Source organism: Myripristis murdjan, chromosome 3 (assembly GCF_902150065.1).
Source record: "Myripristis murdjan chromosome 3, fMyrMur1.1, whole genome shotgun sequence".
In the NCBI taxonomy this organism is placed as follows: Eukaryota; Metazoa; Chordata; class Actinopteri; order Holocentriformes; family Holocentridae; genus Myripristis; species Myripristis murdjan.
The window spans coordinates 25,014,651-25,042,559 of NC_043982.1; the positions used below are offsets into that span (position 1 = coordinate 25,014,651).

General features: G+C 41.2%; 1 protein-coding gene across 2 annotated transcripts; it reads right to left on the minus strand.

Moving 5' to 3' along the window:
* Positions 1–1,128: 1,128 nt before the first annotated feature.
* esrp2 (epithelial splicing regulatory protein 2) lies at positions 1,129–27,866 on the minus strand. 2 transcript variants are annotated; one of them, XM_030047135.1, is made up of 17 exons: positions 27,712–27,866; positions 27,390–27,542; positions 26,728–26,856; positions 18,743–18,856; positions 17,873–17,987; positions 17,385–17,480; positions 16,463–16,517; positions 15,773–15,883; positions 14,450–14,582; positions 14,123–14,165; positions 12,450–12,751; positions 11,166–11,399; positions 10,529–10,727; positions 7,651–7,855; positions 6,945–7,140; positions 5,223–5,323; positions 2,635–2,771 (listed from the first exon to the last, which is right to left on the minus strand). In XM_030047135.1, exons 2-16 carry the CDS (start codon positions 27,519–27,521, stop codon positions 5,237–5,239), a joined length of 2,151 nt encoding a protein of 716 aa, XP_029902995.1. In that variant the 5' UTR covers positions 27,522–27,542; positions 27,712–27,866; the 3' UTR covers positions 2,635–2,771; positions 5,223–5,236. The 2 variants fall into 2 exon arrangements, with proteins under 2 accessions (XP_029902985.1, XP_029902995.1); XM_030047125.1 differs by lacking the exon at positions 5,223–5,323 and having other exon boundaries at positions 1,129–2,771.
* Between the last annotated feature and the right edge of the window lie 43 nt (positions 27,867–27,909).

The window sequence follows — 27,909 nt, forward strand, 5'->3', positions numbered from 1 at the left end:
ATTGGATGGGAGGAATGAGGTGGCTATTTGGATATAAGGCTGGTTCTATGGCTTGAAAGACTTCAGGAGTCAACAAATAATAATATATTAAAAAAAAAAAAAATAAAAAAACAACAAACAAATACAAAACCAGCATTCACAGTAAGCTCTCGCTGCCGTCCTCTTCTGTCACAACCAAAGACCGAACAATATGTTCCCATTTTACATTATGGTAAAGCAACAAAGACTGTAAAACTCTATTTTTGATACTTTGTTTGAAATGGATGTCATTCCTAAGAGGTTGGGGACATTTAAATATATAAATATATAAATATATATAAATATGTTTTGTAAAATAAAAGGGAAATACAGGTTTAGCTGATGTTTACCGAGCCTTGTATTGTCATTTCTTGTACATTTTGTATTTTAACATTTTTTTGTAATTTTTAAGACTGCAGTGCTTTTTGAAATTATTCAAAGGGAATACCTTGCATCATAGGCTCTTAAGTAGTGTATCAATAAAAAGCTAAATACTCAGCCTCTGCTTCGTGTCACCATTTTTATGCACTGTGCACCAGATTGGAAACTGCAGAAGTCCTTCATAGGCCTGGACTGAGGAGAAATGAGCGCTCCGTCCTTTCCTGCCTCTGCAACTTGAACACAGTGTCACTGCCAGCTGTTCCAGTGGAGCTGCCCATTGACCAGCAGGAGAAAATGGTGGCACTGAAACCCCCCCAGATGTGAAAGTGTATCTGGATGATGCAAAGCAGGGCATTGCTGGAACAACGTGCATGCTCCCCAAGCCTTGTGTTATTAATGTCGCAAGAATATGTCACTTAGATGCACCTGAGACAAAGGGCATATTGGGCATTTATAATATCAGCAGGAAACACCTGCCATGTGCTTCTGTTAGGTTGCATTTTGGAGATTTTTCTTTGTGTTCTTTGGAGTGTAGCTTGAGACTAATCAACAGTCAACTGATATAATCTACGGTCCGCAGTGGACTATCAAAATAAAGTTACTAAAATTGTCTTTCCATGCGTAGTAGAGTCATGCTGGTACTGTTCACACTTAATAGCTAAATTAGCTGAATTAAATTAGCAAAAATAGAGTCAAACGAAACTGAAATGAGGACAGCTGAAAAACTGATCAATATCAACATCTTTATTGTTTACAGTCATATGCACAGTCCTAAATTCATACAAGTGATAAACTTGCAACAAAAAGAAACAAATATCTCCCTCTGCCACCAGAGGTTGGCCTAGCCTCATTTGGGCCAGTATTGCACTCTGGGTATTGTAGGCACAGCAAAGATGAAAAACCAAAGAGTTGTCAGCAGCCCTGTCACAGGAAAAGGAACTCATGCAGCTTTCCACAGTGTTGCGGTCTAAAACAGGAGAGAATTAAAGCGCGCTACCGGCTGATTCCTTATAAATAGTCTGGAAACAAGAACTAAAGAGATAGCTGAGGTCAACCATTTTTAAAAAGTTTCAGGATATGCCTCTGTCCTTTCACATTAAATAACAAAATCTCCACTTTGGCGAGGAAATGTGATTAATAAAAATAGAATCAACTTGGCATGCTAGTCTGTTAAAGACACTCTTGAATCTTTAACTGATTGGAGCAACAAGAAATAAATCTACAGTGCTTGGGCACAGACTAAATAGGACAACATTATGTCATACATAAATGCTTTTTTTTTTTTTTTTTTTTTACAGAAAAACAAAATGTTACAAAGTAGCTGGTACAAAGGCACATCTGATGTTGCTGAAGGTTTAACTAGAAGTCCCTGCGGCTCGAGCTTCGTTCTCATCAAGCCATGACAGTCAAAGAGTACAGCTTCAGATTCCCTCTGCTGTCCATTCCAGTGGTATTCAATGTGTTAGGTCCTTATGGCTTTTTTTCATAGACTGGTGACACTGCACAGCCAGAAGGCAACATCAAATGAAGAAACAATAAGCATGCTTGTACATTAAACTGTGTGAACATGCAGGAAAAACAAAGGATCGCCAACTCTGCAAGGTGTGAAATATCTTGTGTAGTGGTCAAGAGTGAAAACTCAAAAATACATAGAAAATAATGAGGGTGGAGGTGGTTTGTGCTTTTGTCAGGTGAGGCTAACCTCACAATGTATTTCAGTGAGGAACACCTAAATTGTTACACAGACGTTTAGATATATAAGCACACAGGGGATGCACATATAATTCACAAATGTACAAAAGCAGATTGCACTGGTCTGTGCAGAGCTGTTGATGGAGTTCATCCAGGTCGCACTACTGCCACGTTGTCACACAAGTATAAGCTGCAAATACACAAAACAGCTGGCAAAGTAATTTCTTCACCATTACCTGTGGAGAGAGACTGACATGACAACAACGTCAAACTCTTCACAGTGGACCCAGCGGTGTTGAAAGCCAGCAGTGTCAAGGGAATTGGGTAAAATCACATCATGGAAGAGGGAGAACATTCAACAGCAAATGAAACTCTCTTCCATGATGTGCTGGGAACTACTGGAGCCTGGAGCCTCAAAGACATCGTTCTTTGTGGAGATGACAACCAGCAGCTTGGTGATCAGTAGTAGCAGATCAATAAAGGAGGAGAGAGGCGGCAGGTGACGTAAACGGGGCTAGTCAGTTACAGAGGGTCAAACAGACCTGCTGACCACAGAAGGGGTAGTTGGAGCGCTCGGCCACGGCTTGCCTGGCAACCTTCTCACTGGGGAAGGTGACCAGCGCCTCGCCGCTGCACTGGCCGCTGAGGTTGTACAAGACAAGAACGGCATCTGGCTGGAGCTGCAGAGAGACAAAACAGCAACACACACAAACACACAGGGTCACTTTGAATTCATGCAACTGCACCAACCAAACACCAGGGGGAGCAAGAAAGAAAAGGAAGGTCGAGGAGGTCCTTGCAAGTTGATCAAACCGGTCCAGTTAGGCAGAAAACAATTAATGAGCTGAGCCTGAACAAAGGCAAAAGCAGGAAACATGTCATTTCCAGAGTACAGCTGAAGCCCACACAGGTAGACACCCCAACACACGCACACACGCACACACGCACACGCGCACACGCGCACACGCGCACACACACGCGCACACACACACACACGCGCACACACACACACGCGCACACACACACACACACACACACACACACACACGCAGTAACCATGTTAGCTGCATGCTTTAACATCTTAGGTCCAAAATCAACATGCTGAAGACAAAAGAAATATGCCAACTCAATAATTAAGTTAGCATTTATGTTAAAGAGTACCTAAACCCCCAAAACTCATTTTAAATAACACCCAGAAAGTCTACATGTTACAGAGGACAGAATTAGATAGTCAGAGAAGTGTGAAAGACAGCAAGTCAGATACCGATCCTAGCTGGCACTTGCAATAAGGATAATCCATGGAAAACGGTCATAAGAGTGTATCACCTGGAGCAGACTACACTGTTCATGTGAGCTGGTGCCTGACAGATCTTAGGTTACCTTCAGACAGCCAATAGAAAATGGCCTAGATTTGATTTTTATCTCAAATGTGACACAGATCTGATTTATCTATGCCACAGTGAAAAGCAATAAAACACAGGAGGCTGCAAGTTTAAAATATATGGGAAGAAGCTCTTTTTTTCTGTTTTGCCCTCTTGCCCTCAGTCTTGCCACCACACCACTGTTACTAACAATTTAGGACAATTCAACAACTCCTGCATCACTTTTTATTCACTGTAATGGCGGACTGTCGTGCCAATGACATTTTTTGTTGCTCTGCAGCATGCTTGTTGTAAATAAAGGGCCATGGAAGAGATCTGTCCACAGTGATGACAGATTCAGGTCTCATACAAAGATGAATGTGAACTGTCAAGGCAAAAAGATGAGATCTGAGATTTAAAAAAAAAAAAAAAATCAGGGCCACTTTCAGTTGGCGTGGTGAAACAACTGGTTCTAGAGGCTTCTTAAAAATGTCTCTCAGAGGTAATACTGACCTAAGCGTTTTTTCCGCATAGGTCTGTGTGGCATTAAACAATAGGTCATTTTTTCACACTTGTAGTAAGTAGCTATACACACATCAAACAAGAAAGACAAGAAACAGCATGAAGTAAAGCCCAAACTCTGCATGAACACTTTTACTGATGAGGACAACATTTCGAGTTTGTAGTGTGCAGCCTCTATTCTGTTATGTAATATAATCACATTTAACATGGATCAAATGGTGGCTAAGTAAGTTGTTGTTTTGTGTTACTCTCCCTAAAAAAGGTATTGAATCTGGAAGAACTTAATTATTTGTACCAAAAAAAGAAAGAAAAAGGGGAAGGGGCACCATACCACTTCATCAATACAAAAAGAGCAAGCTATCACGGCAGGAATACACTGAATGCACAAAATACTAGGACATGTTCCTGATATTGAATTGGAGTTGCTTTTGCACAACTTACATCTCACTTGTCTCCAAGGTTAGAACTTGTATCTCATCTGCCTATTTTGTATTTAGATCTCCTCCTTTGTGATTGGCACAGATTTAATTAGAGGGAATGGGTGGTGGCAGCTGGATTCATCTCATCTGTGCATTTAATCAACAGACTAAGTGTCCCTAACACTTTGAACATTCAGTGTATTTATGTATAAATTCATTAGGACTTAAGTGGCTATTACAAACCCAGTTAGTCAGCACTCCCAACACTTTGCGATGTTTTTATTTTTTGTGAAACCCATATTTGGTTGAGAAGCAGGCAGGTTGACATGCTCAGGTTAGAAGGTCAGAACTTCAATGGCTAGATCGGGCATTCCCATTTACATAATCCCCTCAGATGATAATCTGCCTGCCACATGTACAATTGCTGATGCAGAATGCTTGTTAATGTTAAAAAAAAATGAGTATTTTAGTACATGAGCTGATTCGTCATCACACTAAGGGGATAATTTCTCCACAATATGTCCATCACATGCATTTAAAAAAAAAAAAAAAAAAAAAAATTCTATGGACATCATTATCCAAAATTTGACAGTAGGAATAATGGGCAGCTGTGTAACATTTAACAGCAACCAAATAATTAAGTTTCCTTGAGGAAAAACCCAAAGTTTTGAAACTGTGGGGCCAGATTTCAGAGTGCAGAAGAAAACCATCCAGTCAGTCTGTTGTTTACTTCTGCAAAATATCTCAACCTCAACATACAGATCATGTGGTAGACAAGGAAATGCCCTTTCTGTCCATTGCAGTTTTCTGGTCGAGAGGCTCTTCTTACCTTGGGGTCAGTCCCTAAAGACAGAGCCATTCTTTGGGCTGAATCAGATTCCTGGCCTGTTCGCTCATCTGAACCATGCCGCTGTATTCATCAGGAGCGTACTACAGACAGCATGATAATGAACGTACAGTCAGTATGGTAAGACGCCACACTGTCACACACATTACGACGCAGAGTTTTGTAATACACAGAAATGCAGATGCACACGTTTGGAAAAACACCCAGGCCTTTAGAGATCAACATTAACACACAAAACCCTAAACAGGCTTCAATGGAACCTCACAGTGAGTGTGTAGGTGTGGAGTGTGTGTTGTAAAGGAAACCAATGCAGGTGTGGGAACTACTTTGTCACCCAGAGACTGTGTGAGAAAACCTGCCAGAGCTAGAGAAACACTAAGAAACTCTTTCACACTGACTCCACTGAGGATAAAATTACTGTAGTTCAGCCAACAGTCAACACTTGAGTCAGCTTCTCTGAAACACACACACACACACACACACACACACACACACATAATACACTTATGGACTTGCATTTAGCTTTCAGCACACAGTTCTATATTATGCAAAACCAACAGGTGTTTTAATATGGTGTGAATTTGTTGCTAGCTAGCCCCAATAAATAAAATGCGCTGCACACACACACACACACACACACACACACAATTGTTCCTAAGTATTGCTGACTATATCTTATTGATAAGAAGTGAGCGTTACAGACGAAAAGCAGACTCCAAGACTTTTGCCACAACAACACAAACTCAACCCCCCACCCAGACTAGACAAACCCTCTCAAGCCACACCTGTCAGGGTTCATACCTGCCTCAGACGATTCCACCTACTTTGGGCTAGCAGCCAATGAGATGGAAAGCACAGAGAGGGGGGAAGAGCACAAGCACACACATGCCCCTTTATTGAATACCACTAAACTGTGGTGCAATAAAAAGCACTGAAAAGGTATGAGTAACCCCGCAGCAGAGTGGGGGCTCAGTCGCACAATAGCTTAAGGCTTTATTAGGTGGCATTGTGTAAAAATGCTCAATGACTATTCAATGACGGCACTGTGGGAAATAATATACTTTATACAATACTAGAAACACTGAGGCATTTACCATAAGCTTTCCTGGTCAGCATTCATTCAAAAACAAGAAACTATAAGACATGCAGACCAGTTACTGCCTGATCATTCAAAGCACAGCTCAATATCTGTGGCATAACTCAAACATAGGGGAAAACAAGATTCTTGATTTTCACTAAAGAGAAGTATGTTTTAACTATCTGTTGAAGTGGCTTTAATAACCCCCTCAGAAATGTATTTATTTATCATTAGTAGGATAGGGATAATTTAACAACCTTTTGTGTATTCAAGAAAGAAAGTAACACAGTTATAATCCAAGTCTCTGAGCATTTCACAGAGATTTGAAAGGCAGATTAAAAAACAAACAAACAGTCCAAACCCAGGATGACTTAAATGGAAAAAAGTAAAAACTCTGTGGCAAGATTAAAAACAAACAAACAAACAAACAAAAACACTCCAATGTATGATTTATGACCAGGAGCAAACTTTTGTGTGGCAAGAATAATGTGGCTGTTTGTGTAACTGTCAAGTGAATTTTTTTTCATAACCAACCGTAGAATGACCAACACTCCCACACATCCTCAGTGAACTGCGTGAAACAGCTTGTGTATCTGTGCCTTCATTTCAGTGCTACATTCACTCACCTGGTAGCCCTGGAAGAAGCTGAGGATGTCCTTGACCCCGGTGTTGTAGGGTAGGCCCTGCATCCTGACCAGGGCGCCGTGCTGGGGCAGCATGGGAGAGGCGGCGGCAGCGGGGTGGGGCTGGGCTGCAACCGCTGCTGCCACTGCTCCAGGTGGAGCCGCAAAGTAGCTGACTGTAGAGGGTGAAACCGGGGGGCTGGAGAGGGAAAGAAAGGAAAGGGGAATGCAAGAGAAAGAGGAATAATGCAGAGAAGTTAGTGAAGAAAAAAGGAATGGATAGTAAGCAATAAAGGGGCAGATGACATATGAGATGTGGGAAAATGGGAGCAGGAGTTAGAGCATTTTACATGGACAGTGGATAGAGAAAAGTATCTTAGAATCCATTTAGCTATTATTTAGACATTCTCAATGCAAGGGAAATTGAAGCTATATTGATACAGATGAAACTGTAATATCGATGTACTACTGCAGGCACTGGCCTATGGTACAATGTATCCTTAAACACTGTCCTTCACAATGCTTGTCTATTGGTCATAATAAAATAAAACTAATGTAGGCTCATTACATTTAATTTACACTACAAGAGTTCCTACTTGGAAATACAACATGTCAAAGGCAGGAATACAGCACTTATTCCTGATGCTTTTCTCCCTCCATATTACTCCCATACATTTGAGACACCTGGCAGTGTAGATGCTGTACTAACCTGGGGTAGTAGGCGGTGTAGTTCATGTTCATGTTCATGTAGAGATGCGGCTGAGGCGGGTAGTAGGCCAGGGTGTGAGCCGGGCTGTGTGTGGTGGGCTGTGGGGGTCTGGGGGTTGCCAGCAGGGGGGGTTGGTATAGGGCAGCCTCAGACAGCACGGCAGCTGGGGCGGGGAAGGCAGCGTAGGCTGTGGGCGGAGACAGACCTGTAGGGGGAGAGAGAGACATACACATATCCCATTCACTACAAGCAGACTCTTAACCGTATACTAAACTGTACACTGGAGTATGAAGCATATGAAAAAGCATGATACATTCAAACCATAATGAAGCTAATAGATTGATATGTGTACAGCATCACCTTGTAGTTTTCTGCATTTGGTTTATAACACACACCACTACATGTTAGAAGGCAATGTGGGTCATTTTTTCCTGTTTCCAGTTACTTTTCTGATGTTGTTGAGGGATTTCTGGAGAAAGATACCATCATAGTGTTACCAAGGACAGGCCAAGTCGTTCAGCTTGCGGGACAAATCATTTATCCTCTGACCCCATATAACTGAGTCACTAAAATAAATCTCCAGTCTTGTAAAAAAAGAGCGCTACAGTAACAGCAAATGGACCACGAGTCATTATGGCTCCTAGCAGTACTATGATAGGTTCCAAATGGTATCAGGATACAGACTTAATCTTCTCAGTTGGAAAGGAAAAATATTAAGCCACAAAGGGGCAACAAGTAAACTTAGGAAATACTTTGATTTTGTGAATGAGTCTCATCTGTTCAAGCCGTCTGATTCACCTAATCAGGGTTTTTCCTGGCTCAAATTGAGGCAGAGGTGGTACCATCCTGATCATGTGTGTGTGTGTGGGGGGGGGGGGGGGTTACTTTACCACAGACCTTTTGTAGCACAGAGGAGATATGTTGCTCAAACACTTGGTATTTAGTGTTAGTGTATGTTTATGTTAACAATATGTTAAATTATTATTATTTTAAAAATGTAAATTACTTATCAAACAGAACTAACAATTCAGCTACCAATGAATGAGCAGTAGTATGCCTGTGATAACATAGATTGAAAAATAATCCGAAGTGATACCTCCTCTCTGAATAGACAAGCTAGGCCAGTGTGCTGCTGTTAGCCAGTGAAAATAAACAGAGTGGGAACTCTTCACTTTGTTACACAATCTATGACAGTGCGCTGCTGTAGCCTGGAAATCCCAGTAAAATAAGACAGTCGCCTAAAAAGTAACTTGTTTTTAGACCACTTTCACTTGTTTCAAGATCATTTTCCTTGTTCCATTGGCAGTTTTTTTTAACTTACTGAACTGTGTTTTAAAAACAAACAGCTAGCTAAGAGGATGGCTGGGAAAGTGGAAATTCGAGAGAGGTCGGTTGGTTTGACAAGATCCTTTAATTCACACGTGAGCGGGCAAATACTCCCCACAAACACACACGCCGCACAGATCGGCAGCGTGTGTGAGCTCGTCATATACCATCATATAGCAGTCAAACTAAGCTGCATTTTCACTTCCACTACCAGGATGCCGATTAACACACACACTAGCGAAGAAACCGAAACACAAAACAAAATCCTCCAGGAAGGGAATTTCTCGGCTCTGTTCTTCCTCTTTGGCAGTTTTGGCAGCGACTTCCAGTGCACTCTTGTTGATACAGCGCCACCACATCGGCGCAATGCTGCAACTGCAGTTAAAATGACATCCATCTACCACGGCGCTTGCCAGAAAATAACAATTTTCCCGACGTCAGAGTTTTGAGAGCTGGGGGCGGCACGAAATTAGGCTGAGGCGGCTGCCTCGTAATTTTATATGCAGGAAAAACCCTGCTAATACTTAAGAGGGTCCAGCAACTGAAACCCCCGCAATTAAGAGTAGTCCATATAGGCAGAAGGCTTAGCAATGATGATATGCAAAGTAAGAATGTAATTCATATAGACATTTTTATCAAAACTAACAGCATTATTACTCCACAAAACTAGTTAAGGGGCCTGCTGAATTTGTACTCATTTTTAATTAAAAAAAAAAAAAAAAAAACTAGGTTGGATTCTGGAGAGGCTAAACAAAGTCTTTTACCATGCAAGGTAGCTTAGGTAGAAGGAATACTCTGTCCTTAAAGCCGTCATCATTACAATGAACACGAGCGTGTGTCAAAGCATTCATGTATTTACATATAAACAGCAAGTAGGTCTATCAGTGCGGGGCTGTGGGTTAACGTTAGCTACCCTCCATGCCAAGCAGGGAACAATGTCACATAAAATAGTGGTGACCTTATAGAGTTTCAGTGTCTCCAGGTTAGTAAGGATGGAACAACCAAATGAACAGAATGACCTACACTCCAGAGCCATTAAGGTGAAACATGCAGGAAAAAATATGTCCCTCAACTTAAACAACATGCAAGGACAGAGCAAAATGGGTAAAGAAATGGTTATGAGTGGCCATCAAGAAAAGCAATGGTGAAACTGGAAGGTGCTTCGCAGTGACTGAAAAGTCCACACCTAGCCTAATCTCTAGCACAAATGAGAGATATGATCCTTAGTCTATGGCCTTGATAGAACAAAGTACATATTAAGAAGAGCACCATTTAGCACAGTGCCAAGTAGCATCTTACTTACACGGGCCAACAGGATTTAGTTGGCCATATTAGAGTTATGGACAGGTGGTAATGCATTAACTGACTGGTCATTTTTTATAGTAGTAATAATTTTTCAAGCATTAGATAAAGTCCAACAATCAACCACAGTCGGCAAGCATATTTTCTCAGCAGACATTTACCACCCATTATGCTGATATGTTTTTTTTCATAAGTCAGATGTGTGGGTTGATCAGGTTCTACCATACAGAAACTTGCTGAATCAACTTACAGGGAAGTTTGCAGGGTGGGGGGGACAATCCGCTGCGGTTGAGGGTTCCTCCCATCAGGACAATGCTCATCTCCTCTGTGGAGCACTGGAACACCTCCACATAACGGTCTTTCATCGTCTTTTTATGGCACTTCTGGGCCACCATAAAGGCCTTGTCAGACGACTTCATCTGGATGAAGGCATCACCAGATGGCCGACCCTAGAGAAGTTAACAGGAGAGGCTGAGCATGAGAGTACCTTACAAAGCCTTGTTTTGGATAAAACGCCAGGACATATGAGCAGATGGGTCATGTTCTGGCAAAGTACAAAGATCATTATTAATCAAAATAATGTACAAACTGGGAAATCATTTTGTCTTGAACGATTAAATGCAGCGCTACTTAGCAGCTGATTTGGAAATCCTGGATGTCTTTTTCTAACAGCACATGAATGCATTATAATTGTTAAGGCTAAAAAAGAAAAAGAAAAAAAAAGTCTTGTGGCAGAAATCGCTGATCTGTGCACCATGGGCTATCCATTCTTCAGAGACATTACTGTTCTGGTAAATTTTGGCAAGATAATATGAAGTACAGAGAGAAAGAGAGAGAGAAACAGAGTAGGAGATGCCCAGTGAGTCAAAACCACTTTTCAGTCTGACCTGCTGGTTGAGGACCATGTGGACTCCATGGGGTTTGATGTCAATAGTGTGTTCTCCCATGAACTCCAGGATGTCTTCGATGGCAGCAGTGTAGGGTAAGCCACGGAGGCGGACACAGTCCCGTGTGTTGCTGGATGTTGGAAGGAAAGGAGGTGTGGCGAGTACCGGGACAGGCACAATGGGTGGAGGGGGAAGCGTGGAGATCAGAGGTGTGGACATGTAGCGGTTCAGAACCTGGCAAACAAAGAGAAAAAAAAAATCCAAAAATTTCTTTTAGAATTGAAGTAAATGATTCTAACCCCACAAAGGAGCACTGACAATGCTTTGCCAGCTGCAAAGCATTGTCAGTACAGTGTATAACGGTATATAATAAATTCCAGTATATTTATTACCCGTTAATTAACTATATGCTGTATTTGTCGTTAACATTTTCCAGGATGAGGCAATGGACAAAAAGCTGGCATCCAACAGTACTGTGTAATACTATGAGTGTTATTTCAACTGCTGCAACATTCACCATCATAAGTTGATGAATCCGCACAATTCATTAACAAACTTGACAAACTTTCAGTCTGCTGTTTGTTCACTTTGACACTGATGACGTGAGTGATGACATCAGATCTTGTGCAATCTTTCTATCAGAGGAAGCCACTCCTCGTCATCATCAGCCTTGACTGACATCAGATATGAGGGGACTTTCTTGATTGTTCAATATTGACAAGGAGTCTCAAAAACTGTTACTGCAAGAAAATGAAAAGCATGGCTTTTCAGTATCCTTTATTACGTACCCACTTCTTTTGAGAGTATAAATTATGCCCATCTTTCTATCTAGACAAGTTCGCCAAACTGATGGAGCCAACAATAACCCATATTTTTCCTTACACACAACAATATATGTTCTATCTACATAGATACCTAGGACTAGAACAATACTGAAACCCTAAAAAGAGGAACTCTTTTTGCTTGCTACTCAAGAGGGAGGTCAGAGCACAGGGTCAGCTACTGAACAACACACCTCTAACTGCTGGGGATTCATGTCCTTACCCTGACACTTCCCTGCTCAGCGCAACACACCACTTACCCAACACTTTTTCCTTTCTTTATTGACTTCTAAACATATAAATTAACAGTTTTGATGCAACTTGTACCTTGTCTCCAGAAATTTCAACCAATGTTCTATGACATCCTGACTAATGTGAATGTTATTGCTTTTCATGATACAATGGGAATTTTACCAGCTACTAGAGTCCACATTTAGCTCAGATTATGTCTACAAGCATTTACCTGTTGCACTTCAGCAGCCGTGCTGCGGAACAGCTCAATATATCGCTTCCCCAAGATCTGCTTGTGCTTCTTCAGGGCGTTCTGGGCGTATTCCTCACAAGAGAACAGCACAAAGGCATCGCCAGTGGGGCGTCCGTCAGGGTACTTGACAAAAAGCAGGCCCTCAGTGGCATCTGTGACAGGGCTCTCAGGACCCAGGAAGGCCAGTACATCCTGAGGTGTGGCAGTGAATGGCAGCCCCCGCATACGGATGATCACCTGGTTCTCTTTGGACAGGAACTGGGCCACCTCGTTGGACGTGCCTGGTGTAAGAGCACAATCATTTTCAAAAACCTGGCCACCACTACGGAGGCAAACAGGGTGACCCCTGGCTTACTAATTTCCAATGTCACTAATTTTTCCCTCAAAACAAAATTTGTACATTTGATTTTATATATTGTTGCTGACAGAAATGCTTTTTCAGTCAAGCAAAAGTTTCCGGTTAAAAATAATAACTGATCATATGTTGCAAAAACATAACTGCTTAACTACATGGCGGGAAAGTTCATGTCACATTTCTCACTTCATGTATCACAAAATGTGATTGCTTGTCATCATGTAATCATGATAATAAACTACATCATGTAAAAACATTTCACTAGTTCACTGCATGCTCTTGCATAGACCAGAGTACATTTTCACACAGAATAGGTCTCATTCGCTTTGGAGTGAGCCATGATGTATGCTGAGTGTAGATATGTCCCCATTCTTGCACTAGGAAGTAGAAACAGGGCCCATAGACGTCATATTATCACCATTTATATTAACTGTAATGCTACAACAGCATCAAACATGCATATCAAGTGGGGGTGCTGTTAGTGAAAGTTGGACTGAATGAATTACAATATATTTATTTATACTGTGAATTACTTTCATTTCTCTTGGTAAACATTGCTGTATCTTGTCTGCCTGAACTATCTGCTGACAGTCCACCACCATCTGTATCTGTATTGATCTCAACTAGTCTGAGTAAAGTCCACAGTCAGACTGGCAGCCACTGCAAGTTATCTGCTACGACTGACTCTGTGTCTCCTGCCTCTCTCTCGTATCTCTGTTTTGTGTTACTGCTGCCTGTTGCTCCACGGTCCAGAGGCCCTGGGCCCTGCCTTTGTCTCTTCACACCCCCTTTGTATGGGCTCTGAGCTGGTCTTTTCACCGGACGACAGCCCTCTCTTCCCCTGGGGAGTGGAGCTCAGGGCTGTGGTGAACAGGTGAGCTGCTGTTAGCCAGGAGTAAAGTTTCTCTCCAACTGGCCTCTGAGGGCTGCGCAGGAGACGAGGGGGTGAGGGACATGATGGGGGAATCGGAGGGGGTGGGGGTGCTTCTCACAAAGCGTCTTTCATTAGCCCAAGATAAGCTGCTGGTGAGCTGACGGGATGAGGCAAAGACACAGGTAAGAGGAGAGAGAGCAAGAGAGCAAGCAAGGGAGAGAGTCCTTTACAGTCACAGAGGAACTGCTCTCTTACGGTGGGAGGGTGAAGGGGATCTAGGTTTTCCTCACAGATGCGGGAAAGCCATGAAATAGAAGGCTAGCACACACTAACAGCGAGCCTTTCAACATGACTCTTCATAGGAAGAGAGATGAGAGGAGAAGGAAAGAGAGAGAGGAAAAAAAAAAACATCTGAAATCTGACCTCCAGCGATCTTGAGGAATTCCTCCCCCGTGGCCTTGTAGACCTGAGTGGATGAGAGCAAAACTAGCTTTAGCAATTACCAGAAACTCAAAACCATACAGGGGCGACATGTCATATATACTGCCCTTTAGAAATTGAGAAATTTCAGATCTTTAATCCAATAAAAAAAAAATAAAGACAATAGTGGGGCCATCTTGGTGCAAGAGATACTGGTAAAACTACTGAGCCCTTCACCAGATAATTTATTTAATTGCAAAGCAAAAATTGTATTGCAGCATCATTTCTGCAGCAAAACGGCCCCAAGGTGACATTTTCCAGCAATTTCACCTCAATGTAGCGGCTGCCCATGTGGTGCTTGTGGCGCTCCAGGGCCAGGTCTCTGTGCTCAGGGTTGATGAAGCGAACCAGGGCCTCGCCATTTCTCCTGCCCTGGGCGTTCAGACAGAGGGCCACACCACCCCTAGATACAAACACAAATATGCACAGACCCACATCAAAACAGAAAGTCTAGGTTTCCTGTTTGCTGGAGAAGTCGCAACACTACTTCAACGAGATATTCATGTCTGCATCGTTATCAGGGCCGAGCCTACTAGGCTTGACCAGGGCCTAATCATGTCAGTGACTCTGTCTACTTGGTCCACCACAGGTGTACGCCAGCGTGAGTGACAATTTCAAACAGACTTTGCAAAGACATCACTGGTATCCAGAGCAGGAGTGTTAGTTACAATTGTTTCCAGTCAAGCAAAAGAGGTTTCAAATCCTCACTTAATTCACCTGCTGCACACCTGAACTTAGTTGGCTGTGCCAAGTGGGCTTTTCTTTTAGTATGTGCTCTATATATTTTTGTCATTCCTCAAACTAAAGCCATGTCCCAAAAGCATACTACGTACTCATTCTAACCAAGTTTTGATTATGTAGTATGGTCACACCGTAAAATTATGAAAATCCAGTATATTCAAGAATGTCAACATACATACTCGTATTACATTCATTTTGAATATGCAGTTATTGCACACTGCTGTCCCAAAATACAGGGCGCTGTGGAAAGGGAGGAGCTACTGAAGGAGCAACAGTTAATCAGAATTGAAAACCAAAAAAACTGTTGAGATACATTTTTTTGTATTCGTTTGGTAACTGTTTTTGAACAAATTTGACACATGCATAAAATCACATGACAAAGCAGTCAGCGGACGTGTTGCGTCATTTCTGGTTAAAATAAAAGGTGTAGTATGTTGAATTTCTATTATACTAATTGCCAAGGATACTCATATGCATAGTATACTGTTTAGGCAATTAGCATGACACTATTAGTATGTAGGATGCTTTTGGGATGCAGCCTAAAACTGCTTCTCATGAATAAAAATGCAGGAATATTTTATTGCAGTTGTTCTGTCCAAACAATCATATTGCAACATGGAACCAATCTTGTTGATGTGTTAGGTTTACAGTGTAAGCCTATTTTTGATATCTGTCCAGTATCTTGCTTATAGTGTAACCAAACTCAGTAAAAAAAAATTATTTTAACAACATTTCATGCAGGTAAGAGAGAGTATAACAAATCAGTATATAAAATGGACTACAGTAACAGAAGTTCAGAAACATGAACAGAGGAATGAGGCTAATGGAAGATGCCCCTCTGGTCCAACTTACTTGGCAATGTTGAGGCCTTTAAAGAAGCGAGCAATATCCTGGTCAGAGGACTGCCATGGAAGACCCCGCGCTCTGATCACCGTCTCACTGTCCACTGGCTCAGTCTTACTGCTGCTCAACATAGCATCAAGACAGAGAGACATGGGGGAGGGGTCGGGGGTTAGTATAGGCCATGGACAATGTGAACAGTGTGTGAAAGGGAATTAATTTTCCTTCTTAGCAGACATTATACACATTTCCTTAAGCGGCAATAGCTTCTAGAGAAATTTTACAATAAATTTATTATCAACGCCATACCTCTTGTTCAATTTGAACAAATTGTCCCCTGAGCTTAGACACAGAAGCCACTCACAGTAAGTGCTTAACACCGTAACTCCCCCATGATTAAATATCAGGGGTTGTCAAGGCAATAGGCTATTGGCTGTCTGAGAACACCAGGAGTTGGTGCTCTGCTGCTAGATAGCCAGGTAAGCGCTTGATGGCAAAGTTGGACAGCTTTAATTACACACTTGTGGTTTCCTTGTTGCTGTAATCAATGCTAAGAGCCTGAGGTCTGAACATGGAGGGGGACTGTCAGTCAGGCGTGAGCAAGAACATTAAACAACAGTCCTGGATAATAGGTGTGGCAGGAAAACACACAACCATGGAGTAAAACAAGTTTGTATCCAGAACAGGGAAGTCCATACGTACCATGTGCCAGATTCAAACTTGTACTTCACTGTTTCAAAGCAGGAGATGTTGTGATCTAAAAGAAAAAGGGGAAAACAGATATACAAGATACAATGATTGACTCAAGAGATTCAAAATAATGTTCTCTCTTCTCAAAAATAAACAGGTTAGCCCAGCGGAGCAGCCTGTGTTGTGAGCGCTCTGCATTCCTAGTAGGTGTCACACCCAAAGAGATAGATGGGCTAGGCAGTTAATAACGGGGTAAGGCCAAGGGGACTGCCATGAGCAGATGGAAAATGCCTGATTTAAGTTTAATAATTTGCATTGTAACATATCAGTAGGACATATCGTTGCATTGACAAAACCTATTCATATCTGTGTGAAACATAATGGTGAATGCACACAACAGAGGTTTTGCTGCTCTTAAAACACCAACTTTCAAGGTCTGGCTGTACTAGAAAACAACCATGACAGACAAGTAAGACATAAGATTTTCTCACAGGGCTTACATTTATGTTGCCCTTTCTGGAAATAATATGCTCAGAACAATGAAAGAGAACTGTCAGGGGAAAACACAAAAATATTCAAAGAGCTATTGTAGCTTCCAGGTAGACATTTATGGTTTGCTCCACTGTGAAAAATGCTACACTCACAGAAACATGTGGGAAAGAGGGGTGATTTTGAAGGCATAGTGCTGATACAGTAAACACCAACTACCTAGTTGTCAAAGTAAATTCAAGACAAACTGAGAATTATTTAATAATAATGTAACATGACACTCAATTGAACAGTTTCCAAAGGCAAGTGTTTTTGCTTTCACATGCTCTCCGGGTAGGTCAGACTGCAAATTCAGCTACAGAAAAGTGCCCCAGGAGCTGATAGAGATTCAGAGTGTCTTATCCAAGGTCACCTCACTTTCTGAGCAGGTCTGAATGTTACTTACTGTAGGGCTCAGCCAGGATGTGAAGCATCAGCTGCACCATGTTCCTCACCTCTCTCACTCCTGTCACCTGCTCTGACACAGGAGGAAGACCAACATCTGCATACACACAGTTAAAGAAGCTGTCTGTTGTTAGCTATTATTTTTACATTTTGTACTACTTGCTGAGGTCTTCTGTTTTGTCTTTGTCCCATGATTATGTGCATGTCTTTTTACATCACTGAACTGCGTTCATAAACTGGAAGGAAGTTTTCCTAGTGCATTTTGCTTATACTTACAATGAAAAAGTGTACTGAGGGCATTTGCATCCATAATTGTGTACATTATGACATGGAAAATTAGCTAACAAGGTTTAAAAAAAAAAAATCAATTTATTGCAAATTTAAATTCTGTAGTTAAAAGAAAGGTGTTTATTTCAAATTAATGGGACATGACAAGTGTGCTAATTCTAAAGGAAGACATCAAAACTATAATCTAACAAAGAAGGATACATTCTAACATGGAGGGCAGGGACAGCTTCTGCACAGGGCCAGCATTGGGGCAGCATTTGTGAAACTCCTTCCTCAGGTCCACAAATGAAAAGAAACATTCAGGGAGGACAAGGTTCTAAAGAGAGGAGAAACAAGGGACTCAGTAAGACAGTAATAGATCCACCAGGAGGGAGAGGTGATGCAAAGAGTCACGTAGCAGACATTCGGTGAGTACAAATTTCAGGCATGTGAACAGATCCCCAAAATTAGAAAATCAGAGTCACTTACGACAAATAGACAGAATCTGTGCCCAAAACTCAGAGGATGTAAAAAAAAAAATCATATCCCTGCAGTTCAGAAGCACATTTATACATGTATACAAGAACTGCTTCACTGTGTGGATGTTTTTTTGGGCGGGTTTAACACATGCACTAGCTTTTGTGGATAACACATGCAGAATGGCCTTCCCATTCTACCAAAAGCCATGAACAGAGGAAGCCATGTGTGGTCGATCCAGTGTGGATGGCTCACATTCCAGTGCAGATTACGACATGTTACAGCTCAGCAATAAGCAAAAGTGAATAGTAGAGTCACACATTGCAGAAAAAAACATGCCCACATGACCCAGGAAGTAAATTATACATGTAGTTGTAAAGGTAAAAAATGGAAACCTACACTTGTGGTTTCATGTAAAATGTTCTCTTCTCATTTAACTTAACAGACAACTTTTTGTCACATTTAAAAAAAAAGGTCTTATAACATTCAGAATGAGCTAAATAATTGAAAATGCATTGCAAGATGTTTCTAAAATTCTACCATTGTAAAATTGAGTGACTTGAAATGACTTTTAGAGGGTTTGTGCAGGACACAAAATGTAGCAGCAAACTTTACCTTTTTGGAGGCCTCGGGGTGGAGGGCCTGTCGAATGATCAGGGGGCTGTTGATACAAAGTGTGTAGGAGGTCCTGCCAAGGGCTTTCAATTCTGACAATACTGTTTGCTGGAACTGCACAGAGAAAAAAAATACAAACAAATGAAATTAAACTAAAGAAACAGATATTGGCAGAAAAAATACAAATTCATCATTGTTCATGATTCCATGAAACCAAGACTATGTATGAAATGCAAAGTGTCAAAAAAAAATGTTTTAGAGAAATAAAAACAAAAACATGGTTTATTTTGGATTCCACAATCTTCTGTGACTTGTCATACATGACCTGACATTATAATATCATATGAGCCAAATATCTGTTGTGCAAAACGCCCTCCTCAATGTGTAATGCGAGGTTTACATAGTGGTGTCAACAAACAGGTGAGAGGAGCTTTGTGTCTGACGTTTGACCGTGTGTGTGTTGTTTCCCCATAAGGAACAAAGCTTGTCCAACAGGTTTTATGTTTGCTTAGTGATTGAGTCAGTAGACGAGGGAGAGGGGGCTGATCACACCACTAATGACATGGATCAAGGTTTTCACTTGGTAAGGTGAACAGTCACAGACAAAAGGAAAAACAACCCATTCAAGACAAACCTGTCCATCTTCACTTTCCGTAATCACTGTTGGCTAAATAAGCCCAACACCCAGCATCTGTGGCTCCAACATATTCACCTCTGTTTATTCATAACCAGCACATTTAATGGGCCCCATTACCACTGTTGTGTAAACCTGCTGGTGGCGTTTAACTGTCAAGAGCATCCATCGCTTCTGTATCAGCCTTCACAAAACGCAGCCTTCAGAGGCTACCTGTCAAAGGCTCATTACATTTTTCCTATTGACTGGAATACTTCCCAGAGAGTGTTAAATCATCCTCTGTAGGAATGGTTTTGAAGTTTTCTCCTTCAATGGAAGCCAAATTTTCAAATCTATATTTGACAAAGCTAAAAGCTGTTCCGAGGCTACAGTGTACGCTGAAATAGTTTTAGGTCGCTAATTTTGTTTGACTGAGACAACTTCATTATGCCTGAACGTAGGAGTACTTTGGAAAAAAATACTGATTATCTGAAGTAAAATCTGGGGAACCTAGTTTAATCTTCTAGCAATTCACTTTCACATCTTGACTCCGATATCAAAAAACAAGTCTCCTCCCACCCTCGTCTTCACTCTCCAGCACACAGGAATCAGACAACACGTGAATCCATTGCATTGTTTTTTGTATGTCACTTCTGGAGGAGAGGTGTGTGTGTGTGTGTGTGTGTGTGTGTATGTATGTGTGTGTGTGTGTGTGTGTGTGTGTGTGTGTGTGTGTGTGTGTGTGTGTGTCCAAGGGCGCTTATATCTAAGTGATTGACTGCAGGAGGATAGTTTGGCCATGGCCAGTGGCAACATATGACAGATCTTCTAACAGTGAGAGATTATTAGAGGTGCGTGTTGGAACATGCTCCTTAACAGTCAGGAGAAATGCAGGCCTATTTGGCAACCCAAACCAGCTGCTGACGAAGGAACTAATTGCTTGGGAGAGTGTATGTGTGGGGTTGTAAAAAGAGACTCAAGAGAAGAGATACAAGAAAATAAAGATCTGACAAGGGGACAGGGAGAAAGAGATATTACAGAACTAAAACAAAAAAATATGGCTATTTGCTGTGCAGTTTGGGGTTTGATTCTCTTACACTGTATTCATAATGGATAAGTCAGTTAAATTTACTCCTCTGCTTAAAAAAAAAAAATCTCCTTGACTTCATTCACATCCCATACTTAGCATGCGTTCAGACACCCTGTTCTATTTTGGAAATGCCTAAAAGTTTGCAAAAACTACATTTGTTCATCTTCAGGTTGAACAAATCATCTTATTGAATCTCCCATCATCAAGTCAACAAGCCGCCACAATGCTCCTCAGCATAGATTCTATTGGAGGGATGACACACCATTCTTCCAAAAGATACAGTACAAAGAATGGGATATTATAGTAGCAATACAGTGTAATTTATAGTCTACAGAATTACTTTCTTTTTTCTTTGTCATTTTTATCTAGGATTTGAATTCAATAATTTGATGTTGGATTTAGGTATGTTAAAATACTTTGAAATGCCAGCTGTATTTAAACTGGTTTGATTGGTAGCACAGCTGAATGCCATGAATTACTGAATTATGAATTACACAAACACGCTCAAGGGTGGGTGAGCAAAACAAATCAATTCAGTGAGGACACTCATCATTTTGTCCATGTGCTATCGGATAAGTGAGATAGCAGCATTGCTGCAGTGACCAGGAACTGATCCTGAGGTTAACGATTGACAGGGCCGTCATCCCATGTGGAAGCATGCAGACTGAGAACATTTATGGCCTGCTCTACATTTTGACTGTGATAACATTTTGTCATCAGCAGCACAGATAAAACACAAGCAGATGACTGGATGACAGGTCCACAATACAATACCTGCACTGGTTGGTATGCCAACCCCCCTGCCTAATTTACTTCTTGATTAAATGTCACTGTCAACTCTGCATGTAAAAACAATACATCAGCATGACATGACAGAGCTGTGCATGCAAAAGCATTTTCATGTTGAATTTGACCAATACACTGCTAAATTCTACAATTGTCCTATGACATTAAACCACGGCACCAACACACCACATAAAACAAGCCCCATGCATGCCAGTAGTGACAGAAGAACTTAAGCAATTAAGCCATGGATGGATTTGTGAGTGCTACAGACAGTTGCAAAATATTGAAGTTAAAAAAAAAAAAAAAAAAAAAACACAATGCTGCGTTCCAAAGTTCTGAAACTGAATTCCATAAGTCTCTTTTGATGGACCTGGCAGGACCGCATTCTCCACATGCATGGGAGGTCACTAAGACTATTGTGGTGTATTGGCACCTGAACACTACAGATGCGTGTCAGACTCCTCATCTCCCTCACTCATTGCTCCCTAAGGCAATGTGTATACTGAAAGCTCACACTACCAACCAAACAGTAGGTATTTTCTGTCAAGGCGAGGCAAGGCAATGCAGCTTTATTGATATCACAAATTTCATACACAGAGGCATTTCAAGTTGCTTTACATAATATAAATGAACACATTTACAGGAAGAGTGGAATTAAAAGATGCAGTTTAGCAAAAGATACATTATATGCCAGAATAGGTAGTGCAGAACATAAAAGTTTTATATTTAGATATAAAAGTAGTCAGAGTGCTGGTTTGTCTAATATCATCTGGGAGGTTATTCCAACTTTGGTTCTGCATGATAGCAAAACGTTGCTTCACTGTGTTTTGTTCCAACCGCCAACAGACCAGTCCAACATGACTTGAGAGTCCTTGAAGGTTAATATGACACAAGCATGTAAGAGAGATATTTTGGCCCAAAACCACTGAGTGATTTGTAGCCAAAAAGTAAGACTTTAAAAATAAGCTCTCAGATTGATTGCTAACCAGTGTATAGATATTAGGACTGGTGTAAGGTGGCTATATTTCTTAGTTTTCATCACAATTTTGGCAGTGGCAGTAAGTTGTAGTCGCCGAAGAGCTTTTAAAGCCCTTAGAACAGACCATTAGAGTAGTCTAATCTACTGGGAACAAAGGCATGGGTAAGACTTTCTAAGTCTTGCTTGGATATGAATCCTCTGACTCAATATTTTTAGATGTACTTAATTGACAACGTTTCTGATTTGATGATTCAGAGTTAGGCAGTAACATTATGTTTTTCTTTCTGTACTCCAAAAACAATCTTTCTGTCTTGTTTTTCTTTAGTTGAGGAAAATTTTGCTGCATCAAGTCACTTATTTGTTTAATGCAATGACATGAGTTTATCAACAGGTCTATGCTCGCCAGTGTTAGGTGGATTTGTGTGTTATCTGCATAATTATGGTGGGCTACTCCATTATTTTGTACTATTTGGCCTAATGGAATCACATAGAGACTGAATAAGAGGTCCCATAATGGACACCTGGGAAACCCCACAGGTCATGGCAATCTGCTCAGACTCACAGTTTCCAACAGAACCAAAGTATTTTCTATCATAAAGATATGATCTGAACCACTTTAGGAGTGTTGGAAAGTTCCACCCACTTTTATAATCTTTGTTATAGTACTGTGTGGTCTTCGGTATCAAAGATATACTAAGATCCAGCAGTACTAGGACGGAGGCTACCAGCTTATCGTTGTTCAACATTTTGAAACTGAACACCACTGGCTGCAAATGCAGCCGGCATATGTGAGCCATAAAATCTCAAAAATAAAACAAAACTATATTTCCACAACATTCTTCAGATTAATCAATAAGCATTGTTTAGATGATGGTACAGCACACAATTTCATGTTTGCAGTGGGAATAGGACCAATGTTTGCTCATAGCTGTGCCTGCAGCCCCACCTTGCTCAATTACTATAACCGGATTAGTGACAGAAAAGCAAATGTTTTAAAAGAGGTGGCGGCACACCCTGTCCCTTTCTCCTGGGTGCCAAAACCACAGTTTAATTGAGCAAACAAGCCAAAAAGAAATCTAGCTCTGAGAACAAATATGTAGAGACAACAAGCTCTTACACCCACTCTCATGGGCAGGTAACAGAAAAAGGTAAACAGAGTGCCTTCACACTACAATAATCTACAATGAATCAATTTTAAATGTACATAATCAGAAATAAAGTTATGTCAGTATTTTACTTCTGTTCCTGTTTTCAGCACAATCTAAAAATCAGGCTAAAGCAAAGTGCTTTATTTTCTTCTTATTTTGCTTTCTCTAGACGTTCTATCCCCAAAACGTTTTCTGTAATTATTTTGCTTATTTTTGCTATTTGCTGCCAGGGAAGATTCACTGCCAGCTGTGCTATAGTCTTATGATGTTAACATACCTTGATATATATTCCTGGCAAGTCCCACTTGGCTCTGTTGTTAAAAATAGGCCATTCATTAACAGTTATGGTGTGATAACCCTGGTTTCATTTTCTGATTGGCCAACTTCTCCTTCAAGGGAAAAATATTTTCAGAATTTTCTGGCCTGGAGCTGTTTGATAGGGATTGTGGAAATCAATCTAATTAAAACAAATAGCCTCATGTTTTTAAATAAGTTAAAATATTTAGCTAAATAGCCCACAATATTTAATTTATCATACACTGGTTGAACTTGGAAATGGTATGACAGTTTTACAAAACCTGTTTCTCAAAAACAGGGCCCATATTTATTTCTCCCTTAATTCAACTTTGGGTCTCACCCTACCCACAGTATATGAGTTGGAGGAAGTGGCCTTTGAGCATGGTCATATCAGAGTTTGCTCTTCAGTGTAACTGGACTGTTTGCATGAAAAGGCATGGTAAGGTGGTGGTGGCTGAGGTTAGCAATGATAAGAGCAACAGGGAGTGCCAGCACAGTCTCTGACATATGAGGCCTGTAACAGGGTAATAATGCTTGTAGCAGGGACACAAATGTTTCGGGAAAAAATTAATGTTGACAAAATAACAGTGAGCTCACACACTTTTTTCCCCTCATCACTTTCAAACAACAAGAGCTAAAATGGGCTCCATAGCTATGTACCATTTTACTAAATGCCATGAATTACAGATACTGAGGAAACTGACTTCAGACAAAAACACTGCTTGTCTGTGTGCACCAATCAATAAGTATTCACACAAAGCTAATACAGATTTGCGGGTGACTTGATCCCAACAGGCAAACATGGAAGTGATTAAACCATGTATGGTTGTTCTGTGATTAAATAAGGTTCTGGACTTAAAAATCTCTTTTTGTCTGTCTACTGTAGCTTTGGAACAGCCTTTAAAATGACCCTGAGATCTGAGCCATCATATTTCACATTGTCAATATATGACAATATAGCTACAGCCAAAGCCAAAGTCATCATTCATGGCTATGCCCTAAAATGGTTGCAAAATCGTTAGCACATATGAGAATACTATGACTAAGTGCCAGAGTAAGATGTGAGGGGGCCCAGATCAGGTGCATCACTCCACAGGCTGTGACATGCTGCCACTCTCCCAGCCTAAAGCAACAACCCAACTGCAGCTGAGCCAGCATCAGCCTGCTCCCAGGAAACTCACCGCACTGCAGGTGTGGTACACAGCATAATGTGACAAAAAAAGCCAAAAGCAACAGTAATAAAAAGATGCATGCAAAAACACTCAAACACCATTTATCACCATCATTTTTCCCACCCTACTATCCTGAGGACATACAAACACTGTAACTTTCATTGGCCAACTGGATCTGTGAGTATTGCTTGCTCATGTACAATGTAAAAACAGTTTTACATTCTAAATATAATGCATTTTATGTCATAATACCATGCATTATATAGTTGTCAGATTGTACTGCAAGACTAGTGTTAAATATCACTCCCTTCTAATCTCTCCAGCCTCCCCTACCTTCATAAATCTTTCACCAAAACAAACAGACAACTGTTGGGGCTCCGGCCACATGAGTTGATAGCGACAAGCCCACCAATGAGAGATATGGCCTCTTCTCTGTTAGTAAGATCAGAGAAATTGTAAATTATCAAATAAAGCCCCATCTAACAGAGCTCCCGTACTACCTACAAGAAATGAATGTGTATTGGATTCAGTGGAGTATCTACTATGACTCTCTCAAAGGTCCTGCATAGATTTAAAAAAAAATGGGAGGAGAACTGCTGTAAACCCAAATGCTGCACAAGTGTAGTGCAATGCGATGACAAAGAATCTAGAATACTGCTATTTTCATTCCTTATCCATTTTAAATCAATAAGGATAAATACCAACCATAGTCTAACCAGTGGCAAGGGAAAGTGGACTGCCAGACAAAGGTATGTAAAGTAAGAACTGATTGCTTAGGTTAATATTTGAAGGCTCAGCACACAAACTAACCTGCATTGGAACTGAAAGACCTTACTAGGCCTGTGTGGGAGACAGATGACTTCAGCCTATAGACGAAGCCCTCATGCAATGTGAATTACCTCTGGAACAACTCTGTGCTTTCTGGGTTTTAACCACAGCAGCATCATAACTGTCAAACCAAACAAGCCTCAAAAACAAACCCATTTTGGATTGATTACCTCAGCCAACCTGCTTGTGCTTGTGTGACATTAAGACCAAAGCGGCACTAACACCAACTAGTGCTAATAAGAGGCTTTCAAACTATGAAATACTGGAGGGGGGCAGGAACGGGTACACCAAGTGCAAACAAATACTCTTGTCTCAGTGGTGGAAAAACACGTTTGGCAAGATAAGTGCTTTTGTCAAAACATACCTACTGACAGGGAGCGTCCAGTAATCAAATGCACATCTTGATCATAAATAAATGGCCTACACTCTCATAAAAATGCTGCTGAAGCCTGCTGCTGTGCTTTAAGGGCAAGCTGCCAGAGCCTAATTCACACCAGTGCACCTAACCCTCTCCCTCCCCGCCTTTCTGTCCCCCAGCCTTAAAGAAGAGGAGCGTTCGCAGGTAAACATTCCGTCTTCCAGATGTCTGCAGCATGCATCAGTCTGAGGCAAGACTAGACCTGTGACTCCTCTCCCCTTCTTTATCTCCAGCAGCCCCAGGCTCTGCCCATCCTAGCTCCTAAACCTCTCTAAACTGTCAGCAAAGTTTAACCATCAGGCAAACTGGCTGACATGTCCCACTGGGTGGAATGAGCTTTTCCAACAAGGCCATCGTGGAGAAATTCGACACACCCTTGTATTAATTCAAAACTTTACACAGAGTCAGGCTTGAGATATGCCAGCTTACTCCAGGCGAAAAGTGTCCTGGAAAGATATATAATGTATATACAGCTTAAGTTACCAGTGCCATTAGAGATTTCACACTGGATAAGCTGTCACAGAATAATTAAATACAGCAATTACCACAGACTTCTTCAAGGCCGGGTTTAGAGCAAAGGTGGCTTGATGGAGGAAAAAAAAAAAAAAAAGACTGAAAGATTCATTTTATTATTTAACAGGTAGCCAGACTCACCTGTTGCAGAATTTTGTCCAGAGGTTCTGCTTGGAGGAAATCGTCCAAATCCAGGCCTGTCTCTTCTTTACATTCGTCTGTCAACTCCAAAGTGTCTGGCTTGACAAGACATCTATGAAGCTTCCCGACCTGTGCAGGGGATTTAGCGTTTCATGGCGCAGAGAAGGCCACTCACATCCAAACTTTCATACAGCCAAATCGCTTTAAAAGGTTTTAAGGTGTATATGGACGACCCCCAATTAAGACAGTGAACTCTTACAAAAAAAAAAAAAAGTCAAACAATTGACAATGTAGTTGGAAAAGCACGTAATTGTCAATAAAGCGTCGATGTTTATGACATTGAACCAAAAAGATGTGCTTTCTCGTTGAAGTTACAACCTCGTCCAATTGTTTGAAAAGAAAAATTAATAAAATTTGTTGGCACACCTGATTGAAATGAGCTAACAGGACTGCTTGCTAACAGCACCATGAGCGGCGTTGGCTAGCATCTGAGATACAGTTATTATTATTAGCCTACACACGGTTTCAGAGAGCACACCTTGTTGATTTAAATGTCAGCTGTCAAACATACTGTTCAAGTAGGCCTATGGGTAAAAAGACACTGTAGCACAAACACTCTGGCAAACACAAGAAACCTTACAACGGGTCAGAAAGGTTCGTACCTTTTTCTCATGTAGATCCACAATTTGCCACACCAAGAGAATTATTTCCCTCTCATCCGAACCCAGTTTACCCCCATTTGCACCAGCTGTTGCCCCAAAGAACACCACCAGAGTATCACTGTGCGAAGCCATCAGGGACCACAAGGGTAAAAACTACAATTAAAGCAAAGATCAAATAAAAATAACACGAGGGTTCACCTTTTTCCAAGTGATAAGAGGAGCGAACAAAAGATATGGAAAGTCAATTGAAGTAAACGGGGGAAGAAAAGAGGGAGATTATTTTCAGAGTAGACACGACAGAGTTTGCGGTCAAAGACTCTACCTGTTCCAGTACTTCAGTGTGCTCTATCCAGAGATACTGGTTTAACTGGTAAAGAAGGGTGGAAAATCCGTGTTTCTTTCACACGAACTCCATAACAAGCCCTGGTGGGGTTTTTTTCCTCCCTCCCTTCTATTTTTTTTTCTGAGTTACCTGTATGGCTCAGCCTGTGCTGGAGTGAAGCCCCAGGGGCGTTGTCTA